Source organism: Girardinichthys multiradiatus, chromosome 7 (assembly GCF_021462225.1).
Source record: "Girardinichthys multiradiatus isolate DD_20200921_A chromosome 7, DD_fGirMul_XY1, whole genome shotgun sequence".
Lineage (NCBI taxonomy): Eukaryota > Metazoa > Chordata > Actinopteri > Cyprinodontiformes > Goodeidae > Girardinichthys > Girardinichthys multiradiatus.
Window position 1 is genome coordinate 2568218 of NC_061800.1, and position 21891 is coordinate 2590108.

The 21891-nt window shown below is 41.9% G+C and overlaps 1 protein-coding gene and 1 long non-coding RNA gene across 2 annotated transcripts in view; one reads left to right on the top strand and one right to left on the bottom strand.

The window, feature by feature from the left end:
* tmprss3a (transmembrane serine protease 3a) overlaps nt 1-21891 on the top strand; it is a 135707-nt gene that overhangs the window by 108885 nt on the left and 4931 nt on the right. The window contains exons 11-12 of the mRNA XM_047369869.1: nt 20354-20449; nt 20622-20764. Coding sequence (XP_047225825.1) covers nt 20354-20449; nt 20622-20764 — 239 coding nt within the window. The remainder of the gene's footprint in view (nt 1-20353; nt 20450-20621; nt 20765-21891) is intronic.
* Nucleotides 2039-3239, bottom strand: LOC124870965. The gene is made up of 2 exons (XR_007038910.1): nt 2182-3239; nt 2039-2097 (listed from the first exon to the last, which is right to left on the bottom strand). It is a non-coding gene; the product is annotated as an uncharacterized LOC124870965 (long non-coding RNA).

Below are 21891 nucleotides of genomic sequence, written 5' to 3' on the forward strand. Positions count from 1 at the left end.
GAATTAAATGTGCACCTCAACTCTCCTGTTTCCACCAGAACTGTCTGTCGGGAGCTCCACAGGGTCAATATACATGGCCAGGCTGCTATAGCCAAACCTTTGGTCACTCATGCCAATGCCAAACGTCGGTTTCAATGGTGCAAGGAGCGCAAATCTTGGGCTGTGGACAATGTGAAACATGTATTGCTCTTTGATGAGTCCACCTTTACTGTTTTCCCCACGTCCGGGAGAGAAGCCCCAAAGAAGCGTACCCCCCAGACTGTTGCATGCCCAGAGTGAAGCATGGGGGTGGATCAGTGATGGTTTGGGCTGCCATATCATGGCATTCCCTTGGCCCAATACTTTTGCTAGATGGGCGCGTCACTGCCAAGGACTACCGAACCATTCTTGAGGACCATGTGCATCCAATGGTTCAAACATTGTATCCTGAAGGCGGTGCCTTGTATCAGGATGTATCATTTGTTTGAAACTTTCACATTGGGCATTGCCCTAGGGATTGTAAAGGCTGATATGACTCTTTGCTATTCCATAGACATAACAGAGCTATTTTATTACAGTGGCTTCAAAGCTCCATCCTTGGTTTTATGACAGCCTTGCCCGACAGCAATAATAAGCAAACCAGAGTTTGATAAGAGCCTTTGCTGTGGTGTTGGCTGTATGGATTTTTGTGGGAATAGCAACAGTAAATTGTGTGAACATGTCAGTCAGGACAAGAACATTGTTGTACCCCCTCTCAGAACCTCTCCTACATAGTGTAATCCATTGTAAGGACTTCCAGTGGTGTTGCAAGATTGCTACAGGTCAATGGGGCCCTGGTCTTTGGAAAGACGCACTTGGCCAGCATACACCGCTTGCACTGTTTTATCCATTCCTGACTGTCCTTACTCATGGTAGGCCACACTTAGCCTCTCCTCAGGAAAACATAAGCAGGCATAAATAACAGACATGGACAGACTTGACAAAACATGTAGTATAGTCCCCTAAGGAACAACAGAACTGAAGAGCATATAGACCATGGCATAGGTTAGAACAGTGAGACCGATTATAGGGAGCAGGTGAGCAGAATGAGGCTGATTGCAATATGGCTGTGGCAGAGTAGACACAAATAAACGATGAGAAAAACAAAAGCAAGAAAACAAACAAATGGAAGCTCTTACAGAAGAGAACAAACTTAAATGCACCATGAGCAGAATACAATAATTATTAAGGAACTAAACCTGAGGAATGAACTAAAGCACCACCTGGAAAACAGTGATCAGAGGAATAACCCAAAGCAAAACTCAATCATGACAAAATATAGTTTCAACGCATCTGGAACGACTGTATGAACGAACACTAATGTAACATCTTAGCCTTCTTTAGTGTAAAATACAGCAGAGATGAAGCTGTACAACGGAATGCATCAGTGAACTCGATGAGCTATTCAGCAATGTTTATGTAATTGGCTTTTAGTTTCTCTGGGAAACGGATAGGAGTTCATTGTTTATCTTGTATCTTGATAAGTCCCAGGCACTGGAGAGACAACTCTATTACATTCCTTACATAAAGCACAAATTTGCAGATTCCTGTCTGTTTTTGCACCCTATATATAGTCTAATAAAAGTTACTCACTTGGAATAGAAGTTAAAATTCATCAATTTGACCAGGGACAAAAAAAAAAAAAACCCTAACAGAGTAAAGATGTGCGGCACTGGATTCCAGCTTCTAAACTAATGTCCATCTGCCAACTCTGGCAGGTGAGAAGAGATATCACCATAATTCAGTTACTTTAGGAATATGTAGATCAGATGTCATTCAAAAACCAATGTTATAGAACACACATACACAATGTTAATCAAAAAAATGCATAAACACTAATACAGATGAAAGTGATTAATGATCAAATAATTGAATAATTGATTTTTTTAAGATTCATTTTTGTTTCTCTGAGAAAAGTTGCATAGTGCTTAGTAATTTTTAAAATAGGAATTTGATTACATTCTTTTTGTGTCATTTTGGGTATAGATTTTACTTACATACAGAGAACACTCAGAAGGGAAAAGCTTTACGGATTTTATTGTCAGCAAAGTAATCTGGGATGTGGGCTGGAAACACCAACTGTATGGAAAGGAAGAAAAATGGACAGGTGAACAAACGAATGATATGAAGTAACTGATCACTTAGATCTAAGAAATGGCTTACTAAATTGTTGTGGCTTGAACCACCAGGGATAGAGAGATTCAGAGTCTTAACTTGCGAAGGAAGATTGTTCAGTTGTCCTCTTAGTTGAGATCTTGGTGCCAGCCAAATGGAGCTTAGGTGCCGATGTTTAAGATGGAGGATGGAACAGGGTATGCTGATGCCTGGGTCCTGGAGTGAGAGGAAACGAGAAGCCGCCAGCTTGGTTCGTGTCCGAAAGGTACAGATGGTAGTGAGAGAAATGCACAAGAAGGTAGATCCTTAACTTAGTAGTTGAAAATCCAGATGCTCAGAGATACTCTGGAACGAAGTCGTAACTCAGCAAGGTAAACAAAGCCTCAGGTAAAAACCTGCATGGGAGCAAAATACAAAGTTACTTTAGTTCAAGAACGAAGCAAAAAATCTGTAGTGGCTGAGTTTGTTACCACTAAGGCAAACACTCTGGCATCGAAGTGCTGGCAGCCTCCCGCTTAAGTACTCCTCCAAGCAATCAACAGATAGAAGACACCTGTCATCCAGCGCACCTGAGAACTGCAGCACCAACTGTGAAACACTGAATGGTTATGTAGACAAGTACATCAAACACACGCGCACACACACACTAACACACGCACACACACACACACAGACTATGACATTTTGGGCTTGTAAGAAAAGCAGTTTGACTAAAAGGCAGGAATAAATTTAAGGTTGCTACATTCCCATCAAGTGGTTGACCTTGTTACTCTGTTCATCTCTTTAGCTGTCCCAAAGAAAACAAGTAACTTGAAAGGTGGATGTAAAAGATCATGGAGAAGTCTTAAAAACAAAAATCACATCAGCAAGACTTTTAAATGGCGTAAGACTAGTTTTGCTTTTCTCTTAACAGTGGTATTTAAAGAACGGCTAATACAACAAAAGTGAATATTTTGAAATCTAAAGCATCCATCCATCCATCCATTGTCTTCCGCTTATCCGGGGTAGGGTCGCGGGGGCAGCAGTCTAAGCAGAGAGACCCAGACTTCCCTCTCCCCAGCCACTTGAGCCAGCTCGTCTGGGGGAATCCCATGGCGTTTCCAGGCCAGCCGAGTAACATAGTCCCTCCAGCGTGTCCTGGGTCTTCCTCTGGGCCTCCGCCTGGTGGAACGTGCCCAGAACACCTCACCAGGGAGGCGTCCATGAGGCATCCTATCCAGATCCCCGAGCCACCTCAACTGGTTCCTCTCGACATGGAGAACCAGCAGCCCTACTCTGAGTCTCTCCCGGAGGACTGAGCTTCTGACTGTATCTCTAAGGGAGAGCCAGACGACCTGTGGAGGAAACTCATTTTGGCCACCTGTATCCGTGATCTCGTTCTTTCGGTCATGACCCAAAGCTCATGGCCATAGATGAGGGTAGGAACATAGAGCGACCGGTAAATCGAGAGCTTCGCTTTTTGACTCCACTCTCTCTTGACCGGTACAGCACCTCCATCACTGCTGATGCAGCATCAATCTGTCTGTCGATCTCCCGCACCATTTTTCCCTCATTCGTGAACATGACCTCAGACTTGGAAGCACTGATTTTCATCCCTACTGCTTTACACTTCGCAGTGGACTGCTTCAGAGAGAGCTGTAGATCACAAGCTGATGAAGCCAATAGGACCACACCATCCGCAAAAAGCAGAGACGCAATTCTAAGGCTACCAAAACGGATCCCCTCAACACCTTGGCTGCACCTAGAAATTCTGTGCAACAAAGTTATGAACAGAATCGGTGACAAAGGGCAACCTTGGCGGAGTCCAACCCTCACCGGAAACGAGTCCGATGCAGACCAAGCTCTGACACCGGTCAGCCGGTATCAAAGGTGCTAACAGCCCGTATCGAAGGGCCTGGTACCCCATACTCCCGGAGCACCACTCACAGGATTCACCAAAGGACACGGTCGAACACCTTCTCAAAGTCCACAAAACACATGTAGACTTGTTGGGCAAACTCCCATCCACCCTCCAGGACCCTGCTGAGGGTGTAGAGCTGGTCCAGTGTTCCATGACCAGGACAAAAACCACACTGCTCTTTCTGAATCCAAGGTTTGACTATCCAAAGGACCCTCCTCTCCAGAATCTCCAAATAGACTTTACCAGGGAGGCTTAAGAGTGTGACTCCCCTATAGTTTTTGAATACCACCACCCTGGTCTGCCAATCCAGTGGAACTGGCCACGATGTCCATGCGATGCTGCAGAATAACGTTAGCCAACACAACCCTACAACATCCAGAGCCTTAAAGAACTCCGGGTGAATCTCATCCACCCCGGGAGCCTTACCACCGACCTCGGTGACCTCAGCACCAGAGATTGGAGTCCGCCCCAAGGTCCCCAGGCTCCACTTCCTCAGTGGAAGAGATGCCGGTGGGATTGAGGAGGTCTTTGAAGTCACAATGTCCCAAGTTGAGGTCAACAGCGCACCCTCCCCACTGTAAACAGTGTTGGTGGTGTACCCCTTCTCCTCCATGAGACGCCGGAGGGTGGACCATAATCACCTCGAAGCCATATGAAAATCGTTTTCCGTGGCCTCTCCAACCTCCTCCCAAGCCCGGGTATTTGCTTCAGCAACCACCCGAGCCGGACTGCTGTTGTAATTAGGAATATATTATTTAATGTTTAATATTCATGTTTTAATATTTTATTAAATAATAGTTTGGTCTGTTAAGAGTTGTCCTGTGAATACCAGCCTAATAAGGCGGTGGCATTCGGACAAAATTGAAGGGGATGAGCCATGCTCTGACATTATTGAACAGCATAACTCTGCACACACATGGAATGAATTCACACAATTTCTTAAAATACAATAATTTATTAACAAAAATAACTCAACTCAAAATCAAACATATTTTAATCAACAAACTCTTTGCTATGCTAAAACAAACCAACTAAATTACCAAGCAGAATGAAAGAATAAGGAAGACTATTGGCTAAGTACAATATAAACAAGTTGATCAAAGATGGTTGAAAACCATGACCGAAAGAGTGATGCAACATTACCACGCGATGTTTATGTTTGCGAACCAAGGATTATCTTGAAGAATCTGGAAGTGAAGTTAAGTTAGTCCTGGAACTAACTTAGGCAATAATTGGCATACCTTTAGACAACCATTCGCAATGCAAGATCAGATAAAATATTATTTTAATAAAATAATATTTTAAAGAATGATCTGCTGAATAAAACCAACCTTCTGAATGACAAATTCTCAACGGTGTTTAATTAGCTGCCTTTATTTATTAAAATATTTAAAGAAATATTATTAAGGAAATAGTAAAATTATATTTAAGGAAATATTATTTTGAAAAAGAACCAAATCTTTCTGGAGAAATGGGGCTTAATGGTGTTTACATAGTTATCAGGTTTAGTAAAATAATATTTAGGGGAATATTATTTAACTGGATTGAAAACTAACAATCTTTTTGGGTAAATGATTTTTAGCAGGCAAGCACGTATTCTTAACTGTTTGCAGTTGAAGCTAACAAAAGAAGTGTATAGCTTATCATGAGAATCAAACACATACCTGTAAAATACCACTAATAAAAGGATTAAAATGCATAAGCATGGACGGCATGTTATGGCAGATCTTCTGTGTTTAAAATCACCCTGTAAATAAAGTTTGTCTTAACTTTAAATAAAAACACAAACACAGAACACACAAACTGAGCACATGTGCTTACGAGCACTAAGATTTTCAATACAAACAAAACCACACTTCATAAAACAAAAATAATGTTTAGATTATTTCATTCTAAAGTACTTCTCTCTCCCCAAACCTAATCTCTCAGGTGAACTGTGCTGAGGAAAAGCTGTCCAGGCCGACGAAGTTTGAAGAAAACATTCTCAGTGAACAAAAGGTTAGCTGCAACTAACCTCCGTAGCCGTGGGGAGGGGCGGCTCGCTCTGTCGGCCGTCCAAACTGCACGTTATGGTGATGCGGTCCCGTTGTCCTTCCTTCAGACCAGGAAAACTGCCATAACACAGTTTGATTCTGTAGACCTCAGAGAGAAAAGTCAAGCCACGCTTGTACCATAATTACCCCCGTTCACGAATGAATACCGGATACACAAACAGCAATTCATTCATATTTAACTTAGTGCATATGATCGCGTGATCGTATGACACTCTTGGATCCAGTTTGAAGAGTTATGTCTGTTTGGCAGCAAAAAGACATTAGCGCACTGTGTCTCTCCTTCCAGCTCCACAGGGACCCGTGTGAAGAGACAAGATGTAGCAAGTGCGCTGCTTTTATTTGGACAGTGACATCACGGGAAGTCCGCTTTTACCCCTTTCCCTGGCTGTGCTGGAAGTAGGTTTCCTGGCGCCGAGAGCACATATGGACACCCTTATGCTTGAACATGGTGTTAGTTATGGACAATCCATGATGACCACAGGAGTCCAATAACCAAACACCACTCAGGTTCAGAACGGGAGGGCCATTCCTCCCAACCACACCCATCCAGGTCTCACTGTCATTGCCAACGTGAGCGTTGAAGTCCCCCAGCAGAACAAGGGAGTCCCCGGTGGGGCGCTCTCCAACAACTCCCCTCCAAGGACTCCAAAAAGGGTGGGTAGTCTGAAGTACTGCTTGGTGCATAAGCATAAACAACAGTCAAAACCCGTCCCCCCACCCGTAGGCTGAGGGAAGCTACCCTCTCGTTCACTGGGGTGAACCCCAACATAGAGGCACCGAGATGGGGGGCAACAAGTATGTCCACCCAAGCTTGGTGCCTCTCACCAGGGCCAACTCCAGAGTTGAAGAGTGTCCAACCCCTCTCAAGGGGACTGGTTGCAGAACCGTGCGTCTAGGTGAGCCTGACTATTTGTAGCTGGAACCTCTCTACCTTGCACACCAACTCCGGCTCCTTCCCAATCAGAGAGGTGACATTCCACGTCCCAAGAGCCACTAAAATTGAAGATCTAAACAAAAGCAATCATCTCGCATGGCTTAATTTTTGTGAATCATTTCACTTTCTATTATTCCTTGTATTCACATTTAATTTTTATTTATTCACTTTGAACGTACCACATATATTCTACTATATATATATATTCATAAATTGCATGCTAATATTGTGTACATATAAAAGGAAATTCTCTCTCAGATGATAAAGGTTTTCCCTTAATAAGGGGGAATTATATGGAAAAGAAATAGATTTAATTCCAAAATGGTACACAGTCCTAGTTACAGGTACAGTTTAGAGTGTTCTTGGTGTGTGAAAAAATTAATGAAGTTCTTATTGTAAAAATAGTCACATACAGGTCCTTCTCAAAATATTAGCATATTGTGATAAAGTTCATTATTTTCCATAATGTCATGATGAAAATTTAACATTCATATATTTTAGATTTATTGCACACTAACTGAAATATTTCAGATCTTTTATTGTCTTAATATGGATGATTTTGGCATACAGCTCATGAAAACCCAAAATTCCTATCTCACAAAATTAGCATATTTCATCCGACCAATAAAAGAAAAGTGTTTTTAATACAAAAAACGTCAACATTCAAATAATCATGTACAGTTATGCACTCAATACTTGGTCGGGAATCCTTTGGCAGAAATGACTGCTTCAATGCGGCGTGGCATGGAGGCAATCAGCCTGTGGCACTGCTGAGGTCTTATGGAGGCCCAGGATGCTTCGATAGCGGCCTTTAGCTCATCCAGAGTGTTGGGTCTTGAGTCTCTCAACGTTCTCTTCACAATATCCCACAGATTCTCTATGGAGTTCAGGTCAGGAGAGTTGGCAGGCCAATTGAGCACAGTGATACCATGGTCAGTAAACCATTTACCAGTGGTATTGGCACTGTGAGCAGGTGCCAGGTCGTGCTGAAAAATGAAATCTTCATCTCCATAAAGCTTTTCAGCAGATGGAAGCATGAAGTGCTCCAAAATCTCCTGATAGCTAGCTGCATTGACCCTGCCCTTGATAAAACACAGTGGACCAACACCAGCAGCTGACACGGCACCCCAGACCATCACTGACTGTGGGTACTTGACACTGGACTTCTGGCATTTTGGCATTTCCTTCTCCCCAGTCTTCCTCCAGACTCTGGCACCTTGATTTCTGAATGACATGCAGAATTTGCTTTCATCCGAAAAAGGTACTTTGGACCACTGAGCAACAGTCCAGTGCTGCTTCTCTGTAGCCCAGGTCTGGGGAATGCGGCACCTGTAGCCCATTTCCTGCATACGCCTGTGCACGGTGGCTCTGGATGTTTCTACTCCAGACTCAGTCCACTGCTTCCGCAGGTCCCCAAGGTCTGGAATCGGCCCTTCTCCACAATCTTCCTCAGGGTCCGGTCACCTCTTCTCATTGTGCAGCGTTTTCTGCCACACTTTTTCCTTCCCACAGACTTCCCACTGAGGTGCCTTGATACAACACTCTGGGAACAGCCTATTTGTACAGAAATTTCTTTCTGTGTCTTACCCTCTTGCTTGAGGGTGTCAATAGTGGCCTTCTGGACAGCAGTCAGGTCGGCAGTCTTACCCATGATTGGGGTTTTGAGTGATGAACCAGGATGGGAGTTTTAAAGGCCCCAGGAATCTTTTGCAGGTGTTTAGAGTTTTGTGAGATAGGAATTTTGGGTTTTCATGAGCTGTATGCCAAAATCATCCGTATTAAGACAATAAAAGACCTGAAATATTTCAGTTAGTGTGCAATAAATCTAAAATATATGAATGTTAAATTTTCATCATGACATTATGGAAAATAATTAACTTTATCACAATATGCTAATATTTTGAGAAGGACCTGTATGCCTGTTTAGGAATGGTCCAGCTTTCGCAATAATTATGACATCCTGCAGCTGTCCAGGTCAGGCTGACCTACAATACTGAGTACCAGAAAGACTTACATAAAACAAATACTTTGTTTGGATTGGTAAAAGCAATTCTCATATACACACCACTGATATGAATTTGTCTATATACAATTCAAATCAATTCAGCTTTATTTATATAGTGCCAACTCACAACACGTCTCAAAACAGGAAGAAACCTCCAGCAGAACCAGCAGAACTAGGCTCCGTGTGAGCGGTTTGAGAGAACCGAGCAAAACACAAAAAAGAACACAGAAGCACTGATCCAGGAGTACTTTCTATGGGAAAGAAAATTAAAACATTAATGGTTGTAGCTCCTTTAGTGCCTTCAATGATCCAAGATGGCGCCGACGATGGCAGCCTCGGAGCTTCGCTCTCTCTTTGTTTTTGTGTTTTGTGTTTTTATGTTTTTCGAGCCACAGTTCTGTGGTGTCAGGGCACAATCCTGTGGTCTCATTCAGGAGAGAGGAACTTCTCAACATCAGAGAGTCCTCTCTTGGGGTTTTTTCACCATCTTTCATCGATCCGAGGTTCACTGAGCTCTTGGCAAGCGGAGCTGCGGCACTATACGGGATACTGCGCCGAAAGCGTCGAAGGGGAAAGCGTGCTGGCGCGCTGGTAAAGCTCCGCAATCTGCGGAGGTCTTCGCACACCACTGCCTTCAATCCACCTGGCAAATGTCCACTCTCTAAACAACAAGATGGACGATCTGCTTCTCCTCACCGGTAGAACCTCAGACCTCCGCAGATTAGCGGTTCTCTGCTTCACTGAGACATGGCTGAATGAAAACATCCCGGACAGCGCACTGCTGATGCCGAGCTTTCAGCTGTTCAGAGCGGATCGCAGCGCAGAGCTATCGGGAAAGAACCAAGGAGGCAGAATCTGCTTTTATATTAATGAAGGTTGGTGAAGAGACATAAAAGTGCTGGGGAAAACATGTAGTCATGATCTGGAGTCATTTTCCATAAACTGTAAACGGTTTTATTCACAGAGAGAGTTTTCCTCGTTTATAATAAAATGGCTCATTTTCCACCGCAGGGCTCCACTTCTGCCGCCGAAAAACATCTCGCTGAGCTGATTACAGACGTGGGGAAAAAATACACGGACTCTTTTATCATAATACTGGGAGATTTTAACAGTGCAAACCTCTCCAATGAACTCCCCAAATACAGACACCATATTAAGTGTCCCACCAGAGACAAAAACACACTGGACCATTGTTACACAACTTTAAAGGACTCCTATCATGCTGTTACCAGGGCTGCTCTGGAATTTTTGGATCATTCTCTTATCCACCTCATCCCAACCTACAGGCAGAAATTAAGAGCTTCCAAACCCGCGGTTCACATTGTTAAGAAGTGGACTGAGGAATCTAAGCAGATGCTACAGGCCTGCTTTGAATGCACAGACTGGACTGTTTTTGGAACTTCAGCCACTGACTTAAACCAACTAACTGATGTGTTGACATCATACATCAGTTTCTGTGAGGACATGTGTGTGCAGACCAAGACCTTCTGCACCTTTGGGAATAACAAGCCATGGTTTACTCCACACCTCAGGAATCTGCGTAGGGAAAAGGAAGAAGCTCACAGCAGTGGAGATTGGGCGCGGTACAGGCAGGCCAGGAACAGACTAACAAAGGTGATCAAAGCAGCCAAAAGAAGCTGCAGTGACAAGCTTAAGAACAGCCTTTCTACTGGTGACACTTCAGCTGTATGGACCGGTCTGAGAAACCTGACTGCCTATAGGAGCCCCACCACCCATCCTGAACAGAGTCGTCTCCTGGCCAACCATCTGAATGGCTTCTACTGCAGACATGACAAGAAGCCATTCACACCTCAAATCATCCCCTCCACATCCCATTCAGGAACAAATTTGACCCGTAAAACAACCAACCCCCTACCTTCAGATCCTCTGCCTGCACTAAAGATCTCTGAGGAAGATGTAAATAGGCTCTTTCAGCACATGAAAAGAAAGAAAGCTGTTCTTCAACAAATCACTGGAGAAATGTGAGGTCCCCTCCTGCCTCAAACGATCCACCATCAGCCCGGTTCCCAAGAAACCCACCATCCTAGGATTAAATGACTACAGGCCTGTAGCCCTGACGTCTGTGGTCATGAAATCCTTTGAGCGGCTGGTGTTGAAGTACCTGAAAGACATCACAGGCCCCCTGCTGGACCCCCTGCAGTCTGCTTACCGAGCAAACAGGTCAGCAGATGATGCTGTCAACTTAGGTCTATACTTCATCCTGCAACACCTCGACTGTCCAGCGATGTACGCCAGGATGTAGACTTCAACTCGGCCTTCAACACCATCATACCAGACATCCTCCACCAGAAGCTCACCCAGGTCAACGTCCCAGCCTCCACCTGTCAGTGGATCAACAGCTTCCTGACGGACCGACAGCAGCAGGTGAGACTGGGGAGCATCTTCTCCCGCACCAGATCCCGCACCAGATCAAGTACCCCCCAGGGGTGTGCTCTATCCCCACTCCTCTTCTCCCTGTACACAAATGACTGCACATCGTCCGTGAAACTCCTGAAGTTTGCAGATGACACCACTGTCATTGGTCTGATCCAGGACGGTGATGAGTCTGCATACAGACAGGAGGTGGATCGGCTGGTACACTGGTGTTGTCAGACCTACCTTGAACTCAACTCACTCAGGACTGTGGAAATGGTGGAGGATTTTCAGAGAACACCACCCCCATACATCCCCCTCACCATCCTCAACAACACCGTGTTAGCTGTGGACCACTTCAGGTTCCTAGGATCCACCATCTCTGAGGACCTGAGATGGTCCTCACACATAGACACTGTTCAGAAGAAGGCCCAGCAGAGACTACTTCCTGAGGCAACTCAAGAAGTACAACCTTCCACAGGAGCTGCTGGTCATCTTCTACACTGCCATCATTCAGTTTGTCCTGTCTTCATCCATCTCAGTGTGGTTTGGCTCATCCACAAAACAGGACAGGTCCAGACTGCAATGAATAATCAGGTCTGCAGAGAGAATAATCAGGGCTGACCTTCCCTCCATCCAGGACTTATACAGGTCTAGGGTCAGTAAAAGAGCTCCTAAAATCTTTGCAGACCCCACACACCCTGAACATAAACTGTTCAAAGTTTTACCTTCAGGCTGTCGCTACAGAGCACTGTTTACTAAAACCAGCCGCCACAGAGACAGGTCCTTCCCCCAGGCTGTTTCTCTGATGAACATTTAATAGAGTATCAAACAACTGCATAGGGAAGTTTCAAATGCACCTTTGTATATATGTATATTTAAGGATATAAAAATATATGCATAAATATATTTAAAAACCCAGAGAGCAAAGTGTACCGGAGTCAAATTCCTTGTATATATGTACAGTTCGTACATACATACAAGGAATTTGACTCCGGTACACCCTGGCAATAAAGCTGATTCTGATTCTGAATAAAACACATCATTAGGGGAGTCCTATATTTCAAATTTTGCTTGATTTAAAACAATTTAAAAGCACTTGTTGCTATCTGTCCAAAAGAAAATTCAGAATCCATAAGATTAGACTTGGGTAAACCTGAAATATCAGACAGATATTGTAACAGGTTCTTAATGCTGACAGTATTAAAAGTAAGAGAGAATCTCTATAAACCAAATCCTATTGTGAGGGTGTACAAAGTCCAGATTCTCTGTAACCATATCTATAGGCTTGAAGCCTTGTTTGTCGATAATGTCAGTCGAGGATGTCGAAGATGTGTGTCAGGTTCAATCAACCTAAAATACTTATAGCATCACAAAAAGAAGAGAAAGACAAGATAATTAGTTTCTTACTCGATGCGAGGAGAACGGACAGAGATGTGCTTTCAGTTACAAATCTCTTACCGCTCTGAAAACCATCTCTCCGAATCCTCTTTTTATTTAGGGTGGTCCCTAGTTACAATGAACGTTGCTGCTCTGAAGGATGGGGGGAAACAAACAGCAACATGACATAGGTCATGCGCACCATTACTAACACACTTGCATTGTCTCCATAATCTTAAGATATGTGCGTTCTTTGTTCAGCACAATCAGCTGTTGTCTTTGTGATGTCCTCAACTGTGACTGCATCATCTCAATTCCATCTTTCCTCCTTGCCTGCAAACAACTCATCACATGTTTGCTTACACATACAACATGAAAGGTTATAAAGGTCAAATAGTAAAGTTAACAAAAAGAGGAAATATAAGATAAATCTATATACAATTATTCCAACATTTCCCCCTTGTTTATCTTATATTTGCTCATATTCTCATATCACTTAAACAGCCACTTCTTTTGGATTTTTAACTGTTAGATAATTTTTCATGAGCATAAATACAATTACACCCAGAGGCACTTACTGACATTTAAACCACAGAATCATATAGAGATCGAACTGGGTATAGGTCAGAAAAGTCAGGTCAGTTGGATCATCATAGGTCAGTTGGATCATCATCATCCTCATCATCCTGATCATCCTCCTGATCATTCCCCTGATGCTTAAGTGGCGGATAGAGGTGGGCAACTCTATCTTCCATAGGAGAAATAGCTGTTGTGATGAGACGGTTAAGAAGAGAAAGAAGACAGGGAATATAACAACATCCACACAATATCAAAATTGCAGCAAACACTGCAAAGGAAATTATTACTGATGATACTAAAACTTTATACTTCCCAAACACATTCAGCCAGGAGTCCCACATCGAGGTGTCTACTCCAGAATGCCCCTACATTTTGCCATTTAGAGATCTCAAACCTTCTATGGCTTTGGTGAGGCTGCCATCAGCAGCAGTGTTGTTCGGTATGAATGTGCAGCATTGTCCTCCAAAAAATGCACAAACTCCTCCTTTTTCAGCTAACATCTCCAAAGCAATTCTCTTCTAGAATGCCATCAGGGAAGTTGAAGCCAATTGGTCATGGACAGCTTCAAACCCGCTTTGTGTCTAATTTCCTGATTTTTGAACATTGTAGTGGATATAGTTGATCCTGTCCACGTTTTTGTTCATTGTACACCACCAACAGATACTTGATTCAAATCCTGCAACTACTTGATCAGCTAATTTATATTCATCAGGCACTCCTCGAGGTACACCTATAGCATCTATGTACGTAGGGTCTCCCTCAGTCTGCCAGGATGCAGGTCTGCGCTTTCTATTACGCCAGTCATGTGGTATAACACTACATAGTCCATGTGTTACATCATCTACTGACATAGGATATACCGAAACAGGTAAAAATAAGGTAACTAGAGCACAGAGCCCTGTTACATTTGAAGGTAATCGATCAAACAACTTGTCGTCACCACACCACCACCAAATGTCTCCTCTAGAGACTGGTTTAAAATACTTATTTACTTTTACAGTTGTAGTACACCATACTGCAGTGAGATTTACTAATTTATTGCCTCTCTCTGTCATATTTTTATATGTGTAGTTTCCAGCGGTGACCCCTTTATGGAATAACAGTTTACTTGTATCTGCTCTAGTTACAGGAAAAACAGAATCCCAGTGCTGACATGTTTCATTAGGATTAGTTTGATTTATCACTTCCATCATACAGGGTTGTGGTATTACAGCTGTAATTACTTGTAACAAAGGCCTGGCACCCATACACACAACACAATCTCTTTTAGTCATGTTAGCTGCTTGTTCTACCATCAGTAACCAGTTATTATTTGTTCCTGATACTCCAGTAATAACCTAGATCAAGTCATCTGCGGTTATGTTTCCTGGCATACTTTTTTACTCTCTTTGCCGTGGTCTTAGGGGAGAGAGTTGTTTCACTTTTTACTTCACAAACAAAAGGTCAAAATTTGGGTCTGACCCTGAAACCTAGGCCCACAGGAGAAAACCCCAACATTTTTCTCCTGATGAATGGTAGTCAGGAGGAAATAGAGAGTTATGCGTGAGGTTAATGGTTACTTGGATTGCATTATCACCTTCATGGAGTCTAAACAACTTATTTTGATGACTAGCATAAGCAGTGGTGCCCTTCTTTGGTGTCCAATTGTTTCCTTCATCAGCTACCATTGTGGACCATGAGGTGTGTCTTCTATCATTAGTTAAGTACCATTTATAACTTCTATAATGAGTGGGATCAGCACCACAGCTATGGTATTAGATTTCACGCACACTTGAATGCCACAGGTATAAGAAGTATGTTCAGTACACATAGTTGTGTTATCTTGCCTTCCTCGATTTAGCGCTACATGTTTAGTATGACTCATAGCAGGTGTTGTTACATTTTGATTTATCTTGACTGGTTCCCAGAGGCACCAGAAAAATAAGAAAATCAATACGAGGAAAAGTATAAATGCCCAGCAATGGACTGCATCGCTAATCCATCTAAGAGTCATTTTGGCTGAAAAGTGGTTCCAGTGTCTTAATTTTCTTCACTGACTTTCACGTCTCTCCAGCCTCTAAATGTCTGGGTCCACCTTATTATCAAGCTGTAAATCACCTCCCCTGGCGGAGTTTTAAACCGAAATGACCTTTTTAGTTGGTTTTCCTGCTGGGAAATAGAACATTCCTCATTAGTTTGATTTTGTTTCAGTTGTTTTTCTAACATACTCCTCATATAATCAACTAGGTTGGTTTCTTCATCTAACGCCCACTGATTTTTGAACTGTGGTAATCTGTATGGTCTTCCAAAAAACGTTTCATAGGGTGTTAGCCCTGAGCTACTTGTGATGTTTATATATAGTTTTACTAGATCCAGACACTGTGTCCATAGTCTTCAGAATCCATAAGATTAGACTTGGGTAAACCTGAAAATCAGACAGATATTGTAACAGGTTCTTAATGCTAGCAGTATTAAAAGTAAGAGAGAATCTCTATAAACCATATCCAATTGTGAGGGTGTACAGAGTCCAGATTCTCTGTAACCATATCTATAGGAGCTGCTCTCTTCAACACACTTTTTCAGGCGGTTCTTTATAGTCCCATTCATTCTGTCCACTAATCCAGTGCTTTGAGGGTGGTAAGCGCAATGGTTTCTTAGATCTATGTGAAACATGATTCCTATTTTCTTTATCATTTGATTTACAAAATGGCCTCCTTTGTCACTATATATTTTCTCGGGAATTCCATATCTGGGAATGATATCTTTACACAGTGCTTTAGCTACATTTAAGGCATCTGGATGTTTAGTTGGAAGTAGTTCTATCCATTTAGAAAATGCATCTATAATAACTAAACAGAGCCTTTTCCCTTCGCTGTGGTTTAGTTCAATAAAATCCATATGAATTGTTCGGAAAGGGTATTGTGGTTTTGGGAATTGTCCCCTTCATGGTCTTAGATTCCCTTGCGGATTATGTTTTGCACATATTAAACATGTTCTGCAAAAATTTTTTGAGTAAGAGTTAAATCCATATGTTGCACAATATTGATGTATCTGTCCTACCATTGAGACATGTGAAACACAATGGCTCAATATTGCTGCGCATTTGTATAGGTTCTCTGGTAGGATAGGTTTATTATCTGGTCAAATATAGACTTCATCTTTTAATGCAGCTCCATGTTTTTTTTTTCACATTTCTATCTCCTGTGGTGGGCTTTGTTGTTGCATTTCTTTTAACACAACATTGTCTACACTATGCTGTTTTTGATTTGTCCTGATGCAGCTGCTTTTGCTGTCTTATCTGCAAATGCATTTCCTTTTATGACATAATTTGTGCCAGAAGTGTGAGCTGCACGCTTACAGACTGCTAATTTTCTAAGGAGGTGTACTGATTTCAGTAAGTTTTTTAACAAATCAAGATGGGTTACTGGTTTCCCAGTAGATCTTACCATGCCTATATTCTTCCAATATTGAGCAAATGTATTATGGACTGTTGCAAATGCATATTGACTATCAGTATAAATAGTTACTTCCTCATTTGCAAATAGTTTGCAGGCCACGGTTAGTGCAATAAGCTCTGCAGCCTGTGCAGAGTAATGTGAAGGTAATTGTTCTGTTTTTAACACTGCATCTCTTGTCACCACTACATATCTTGTTTTTGTCTTCCCTCTCTCATCTTTTCTGTAGGAACCATCTACATAGACTATCTTGCCCTGTATCAGGGGTTGATCCTGCAAATCAATTCTGGTTTTTGCTTCTTTTTCTGCTATTTCTTGACGATCATGCTGAATTCCATCTTCAGGTGTGGGTAACAATGTTGCTGAGTTTAAGATGGTGCACCTTTCTATAGTTAAGTGTGGTTGTGACAGTAAGGTTGACATGCAGGACAAATGTCTGGCAGGTGATAGAAAGAGTCATATTTGTTTGCAGTAATAATGCTGAAACTCCATGGGGAACTCTTAAAGTTAAAGGGTGGAATAACACTATTGTGGCACTGACTTCAACTGCCATTGAGGCTGCAATTACAGCTCTCACACAATATGGTTGCGCACATGCAACACTGTCTAGTTTTGAGGAGAAATAAGCTATTGGTTTCATTTTATCTCCATCTTGTTGAACCAGAACTGAAGACATAAAATGTCCCTTGCAATCTACCATCTGAACAAACGGTTTACTATAGTCTGGTAATGCTAAAGCAGTATTGGAAACTAGAACTAGGTGGGTATAAGGCTGTGCTCACAGAATGAAGCATAAGAAGTCATTACATCCGCTGGAACATGTAGATCCACATCAGTCATTAAAAAATTAATTTCAGTCTGTTAAGTCTAAACAATAATGTTTTGTCTTATTGTTTCAACTTCACTGTTGTTCTAGATTTTAACAGATTTTGAGACATGTTGCTCCATTTTAAATTCGGACCGATATTTGGGCAGCAGCAATATTATGTTATAGTCAGAAAGACGAAGGGATTGATGTGATTTTTCCAACGTATGCATTTGGGATGGACCATGGCCAGTATATTTTGCTGTTTAATCAGAATGTCGGCATTCTTTTCCAAACTGGGCAGATATGTAGAAATGTCACATCTGTTGAAGTTTCCTAATAAAAGTACAGGCTGTTCTCCAATGCAATCAGCAGCCCTTTTAAAACAGTCTGCTACTTTATCTGCAGCCATAATAAAACCAGGTCCTGGAGCCCACTCTAAAATAACTGTTATTTGGAAGAGTTCCGGAGGTAAGTAGTGTGGTCTGAATTACACTGCCAGAAGTTGGACAGCATCTCAGTCTCCCCCACTATAAAATTCGTTGTCCACCTTTTGTTGATAGTAATATGGTGGTATTACTGGTAAACAAACAAACAAACACAACAAACTCAGGTAAAACAACCCAACAAATTCAAATTATATTTGGCAGAAGTATGCCATTTTCTTCGGTTTCAAAATATTCCAGAATTCTTTCTAGAACTCCATTAGGAATCCATCTGGTCCTGGAGCCTTTGTATTAGGCATGTTTGTGAGAGCTTCTTGGATTTCGGCTGATATTGGTACATCCAGGGCCATCACTTGATTATCTGATAATTTAGGAAGTGTTACTTTATCCAGAAATTTATCAATGTCGTTATTTGTCCCCAGGAGGTCATTAAACTCCAAATATGAAGTCTACTCTTCTTTAAAGTATTTGATAAATTCTTCATCCTTAAGCAATGATGTATTAAACCTCCAGTTTTTGCTTTGTGGGTTTTCTTTCTTATTCACTAGAGTAAAATAGACGGGAGCATGATCGCTACAGCTATAGGGTATAGGGCAAAGTCTGTAATCACAAATGCACTGTTTAGCTATATTTAGTGATTGCCAACTGCGCTGAGTCCCTGTTGTGCTCAGCCTGTCTAATTCTTAATGTCCACCAAAGCTGTGATCGCCCCCAAGAAGTGAGCAATCCAAGTGTTTAGACAATGCAGAAAAAAAAGAATGGAACAATGGGGGGTCATCAACATTTGGGGCATATATACTGACAATACATTTCTTTTGGTTATGTATAGATATTTGTATTAATATAAATCTACCCTCTGGATCTGTAACTGTGTCTAATACTGTAAAGTTAATATTTTTTTGAATTAAGATTGGTACTCCCCTTTGCCTAGAATTATAGCAGGCAGAAAACAACTTAGGAAACTCAGGTGATTAAGGATCGTTTGCAGCTGTGGCAGATTTATGAATCTCTTGTAATAAGACGTCTGCCTGTAGTCTTTTAAGCTGATTAAAATTTTTTAACTTTTTCTCTCTGATGCCGACTCCATGCACATTCAATGTGACAAACCTTAGTGTATCCATAGTTGTGCGTGTGTCGCTAAAGTTGGACAGCACATGTCACCACAGAAACAGACAGACCCAAGTGAAATCATAGTTAGTGCTTGGGGTTGCCTGATATGAACTCCAGAAGCAGGGATATAGCAGAGAAGTACCTTTGGGAACTGGTCATTAACGCTGAAGTTTGTTCCCCGCAGCTCTCTGCCAGCAATCCTGTTCCATACTCTCACCTGAATTACCAATAATTCTCTCTTCTTTAGGCTCCCTCACAAATCCACTCATAAACTCTCAACTGGTCCAGAACGCTGCTGCCATTGCATCTCTGGAACATCACCCACCAGTAACATTTCACCTGTACTTCAACAGTTTCTCTGGCTCCCAATCAGATACTGTCTGGAAATCAAAATCTTGCTCTACAAATTTAATGCCATCCATCACCTCTATCCTTTCTATCTGTCTGACCTCCTTCCACATTAAGACTCCCTCCCGATCTCTAAGGTCAGCCTTATTGTGCCTCCTGCGCGTCTGACCACTATAGGACTCAGGGCCCTTGGCCAATCTGCTCCAGGCCTCTGGAATGTTCTCCCTCCTGACATCAGTAACATTGCCACTCTCTGTTTTTAAATCTCAGCTGAAAACTAATCTGTTCAAACAAGCATTTTACAATGATTAAGCACCATGGTCCTATTATTTTCTCTCTGATTTTTTTATTTGAATTTCTTTTACTTTTATTGATTTTTACTTTTGTAAGGTGACCTTGTGACCCTATTATTATTATCTATTAAAAACAACAAAAACATAAAGGACAAACACAAACATGTGTCGAGCTGTGTCAGCAATAACAGACCCCCCCCCCCACTAAAACTACTGTAACTATTTATGAGCCTGTGGCCCTTACTGAACACTAGTGGGACTTTCACCAAGAAGGGTCAAGATTTCTTATTAAAGGGTAAAAATAAATGCCCTGAATCCTTTCAGGCAAAAAAGAAAACATCTATAGGAGCAATTGTGTGTTTATTATGTATCAGCTGATCGAATGTCTTATAGTGATTTATTTTTTTGTAAAGTGTCTTGAGACAACATTTGTTGTAAATTGGTGCTATATAGATAAAGTGAACTGAATTGATTATATGTGTGAGTAATCCTAACACATAAAATGAACATACATTATGTCAGATTCTCAAAGACAATCACATAAAAATTGCTTCTGTAGGCCTTGTGGAACCCATTTGTTTGCCTAACTATGGAGAGGAGTTTGCAGCGGGTACAATGTGCTGGATCTCTGGTTGGGGAGCAACGGAGGAAGATGGTGAGTCCATGAAGTGCAGGCATATTAAAGATGTCATTATTAAGGGTTTATTGATTAATCAGTCTCTACAACCACAAAACATACCATACATATAAAGCATTTTAAACCTGTTATAAGGGTTTCTAGTCTACTTCAAAATATTTTCTTTTTATTACTTAACTGATGTTCCAAGGAGAGGAGAGTGTTGCTCTACGCTCAGCCATGATACCACTTATGTCTACCAAGACCTGCAACCAGCCAGAGGTTTACAAGGGCCTAATCTCTTCTTGGATGATTTGTGCAGGATACCTGGAAGGAGGAATTGACTCCTGCCAGGTAATGCTTGTTGCCAATGAGCATGGACAACAATAGTCTCAAAACAATATTTCCTTCTTCTCATGTATTGTATGCATATATATATTTTTATTTATTTTTATATATATATATATATATATATATATATATATATATTGTATATGTAAATAGACAATACATACAGTACAGACCAAAGGTTTGGACACACCTTCTCATTCAAAGAGTTTTCTTTATTTTCATGACTATGAATATTGTAGCTTCACAATGAAGGCATCAAAACTATGAATTAACACATGTGGAATTATATACTGAACAAAAAAGTGTGAAACAACTGAAAATATGTCTTATATCCTAGGTTCTTCAAAGTAGTCACTTTTTGCTTTGATTACTGCTCCGCACACTCTTGGCATTCTGTTGATGAGCTTCAAGAGGTAGTCACCTGAAATGGTTTTCCAACAATCTTGAAGGAGTTCCCAGAGATGCTTAGCACTTGTTGGCCCTTTTGCTTTCACTCTGCGGTCCAGCTCACCCCAAACCATCTCGATTGGGTTCAGGTCCGGTGACTGTGGAGGCCAGGTCATCTGGTGCAGCACCCCATCACTCTCCTTCTTGGTCAAATAGCCCTGGAGCTATGTTTTGGGTCATTGTCCTGTTGAAAAATAAATGATGGTCCAACTAAACGCAAACCGGATGGAATAGCATGCCGCTGCAGGATGGTGTGGTAGCCATGCTAGTTCAGTATGCCTTCAATTTTGAATAAATCCCCAACAGTGTCACCAGCAAAGCAACCCCACACCATCACACCTCCTCCTCCATGCTTCACGGTGGGAACCAGGCATGTAGACTCCATCTGTTCACCTCTTCTGCGCGCACAAAGACACGGTGGTTGGAACCAAAGATCTCAAACTTGGACTCATCAGACTAAAGCACAGATTTCCACTGGTCTAATGTCCATTCCTTGTGTTCTTTAGCCCAAACAAGTCTCTTCTGCTTGTTGCCAGTCCTCAGCAGTGGTTTCCTAGCAGCTATTTTACCATGAAGGCCTGATTCACACAGTCTCCTCTTAACAGTTGTTCTATAGATGTGTCTGCTGCTAGAACTCTGTGTTGCATTGACCTGTTCTCCAATCTGAGCTGCTGTTAACCTGC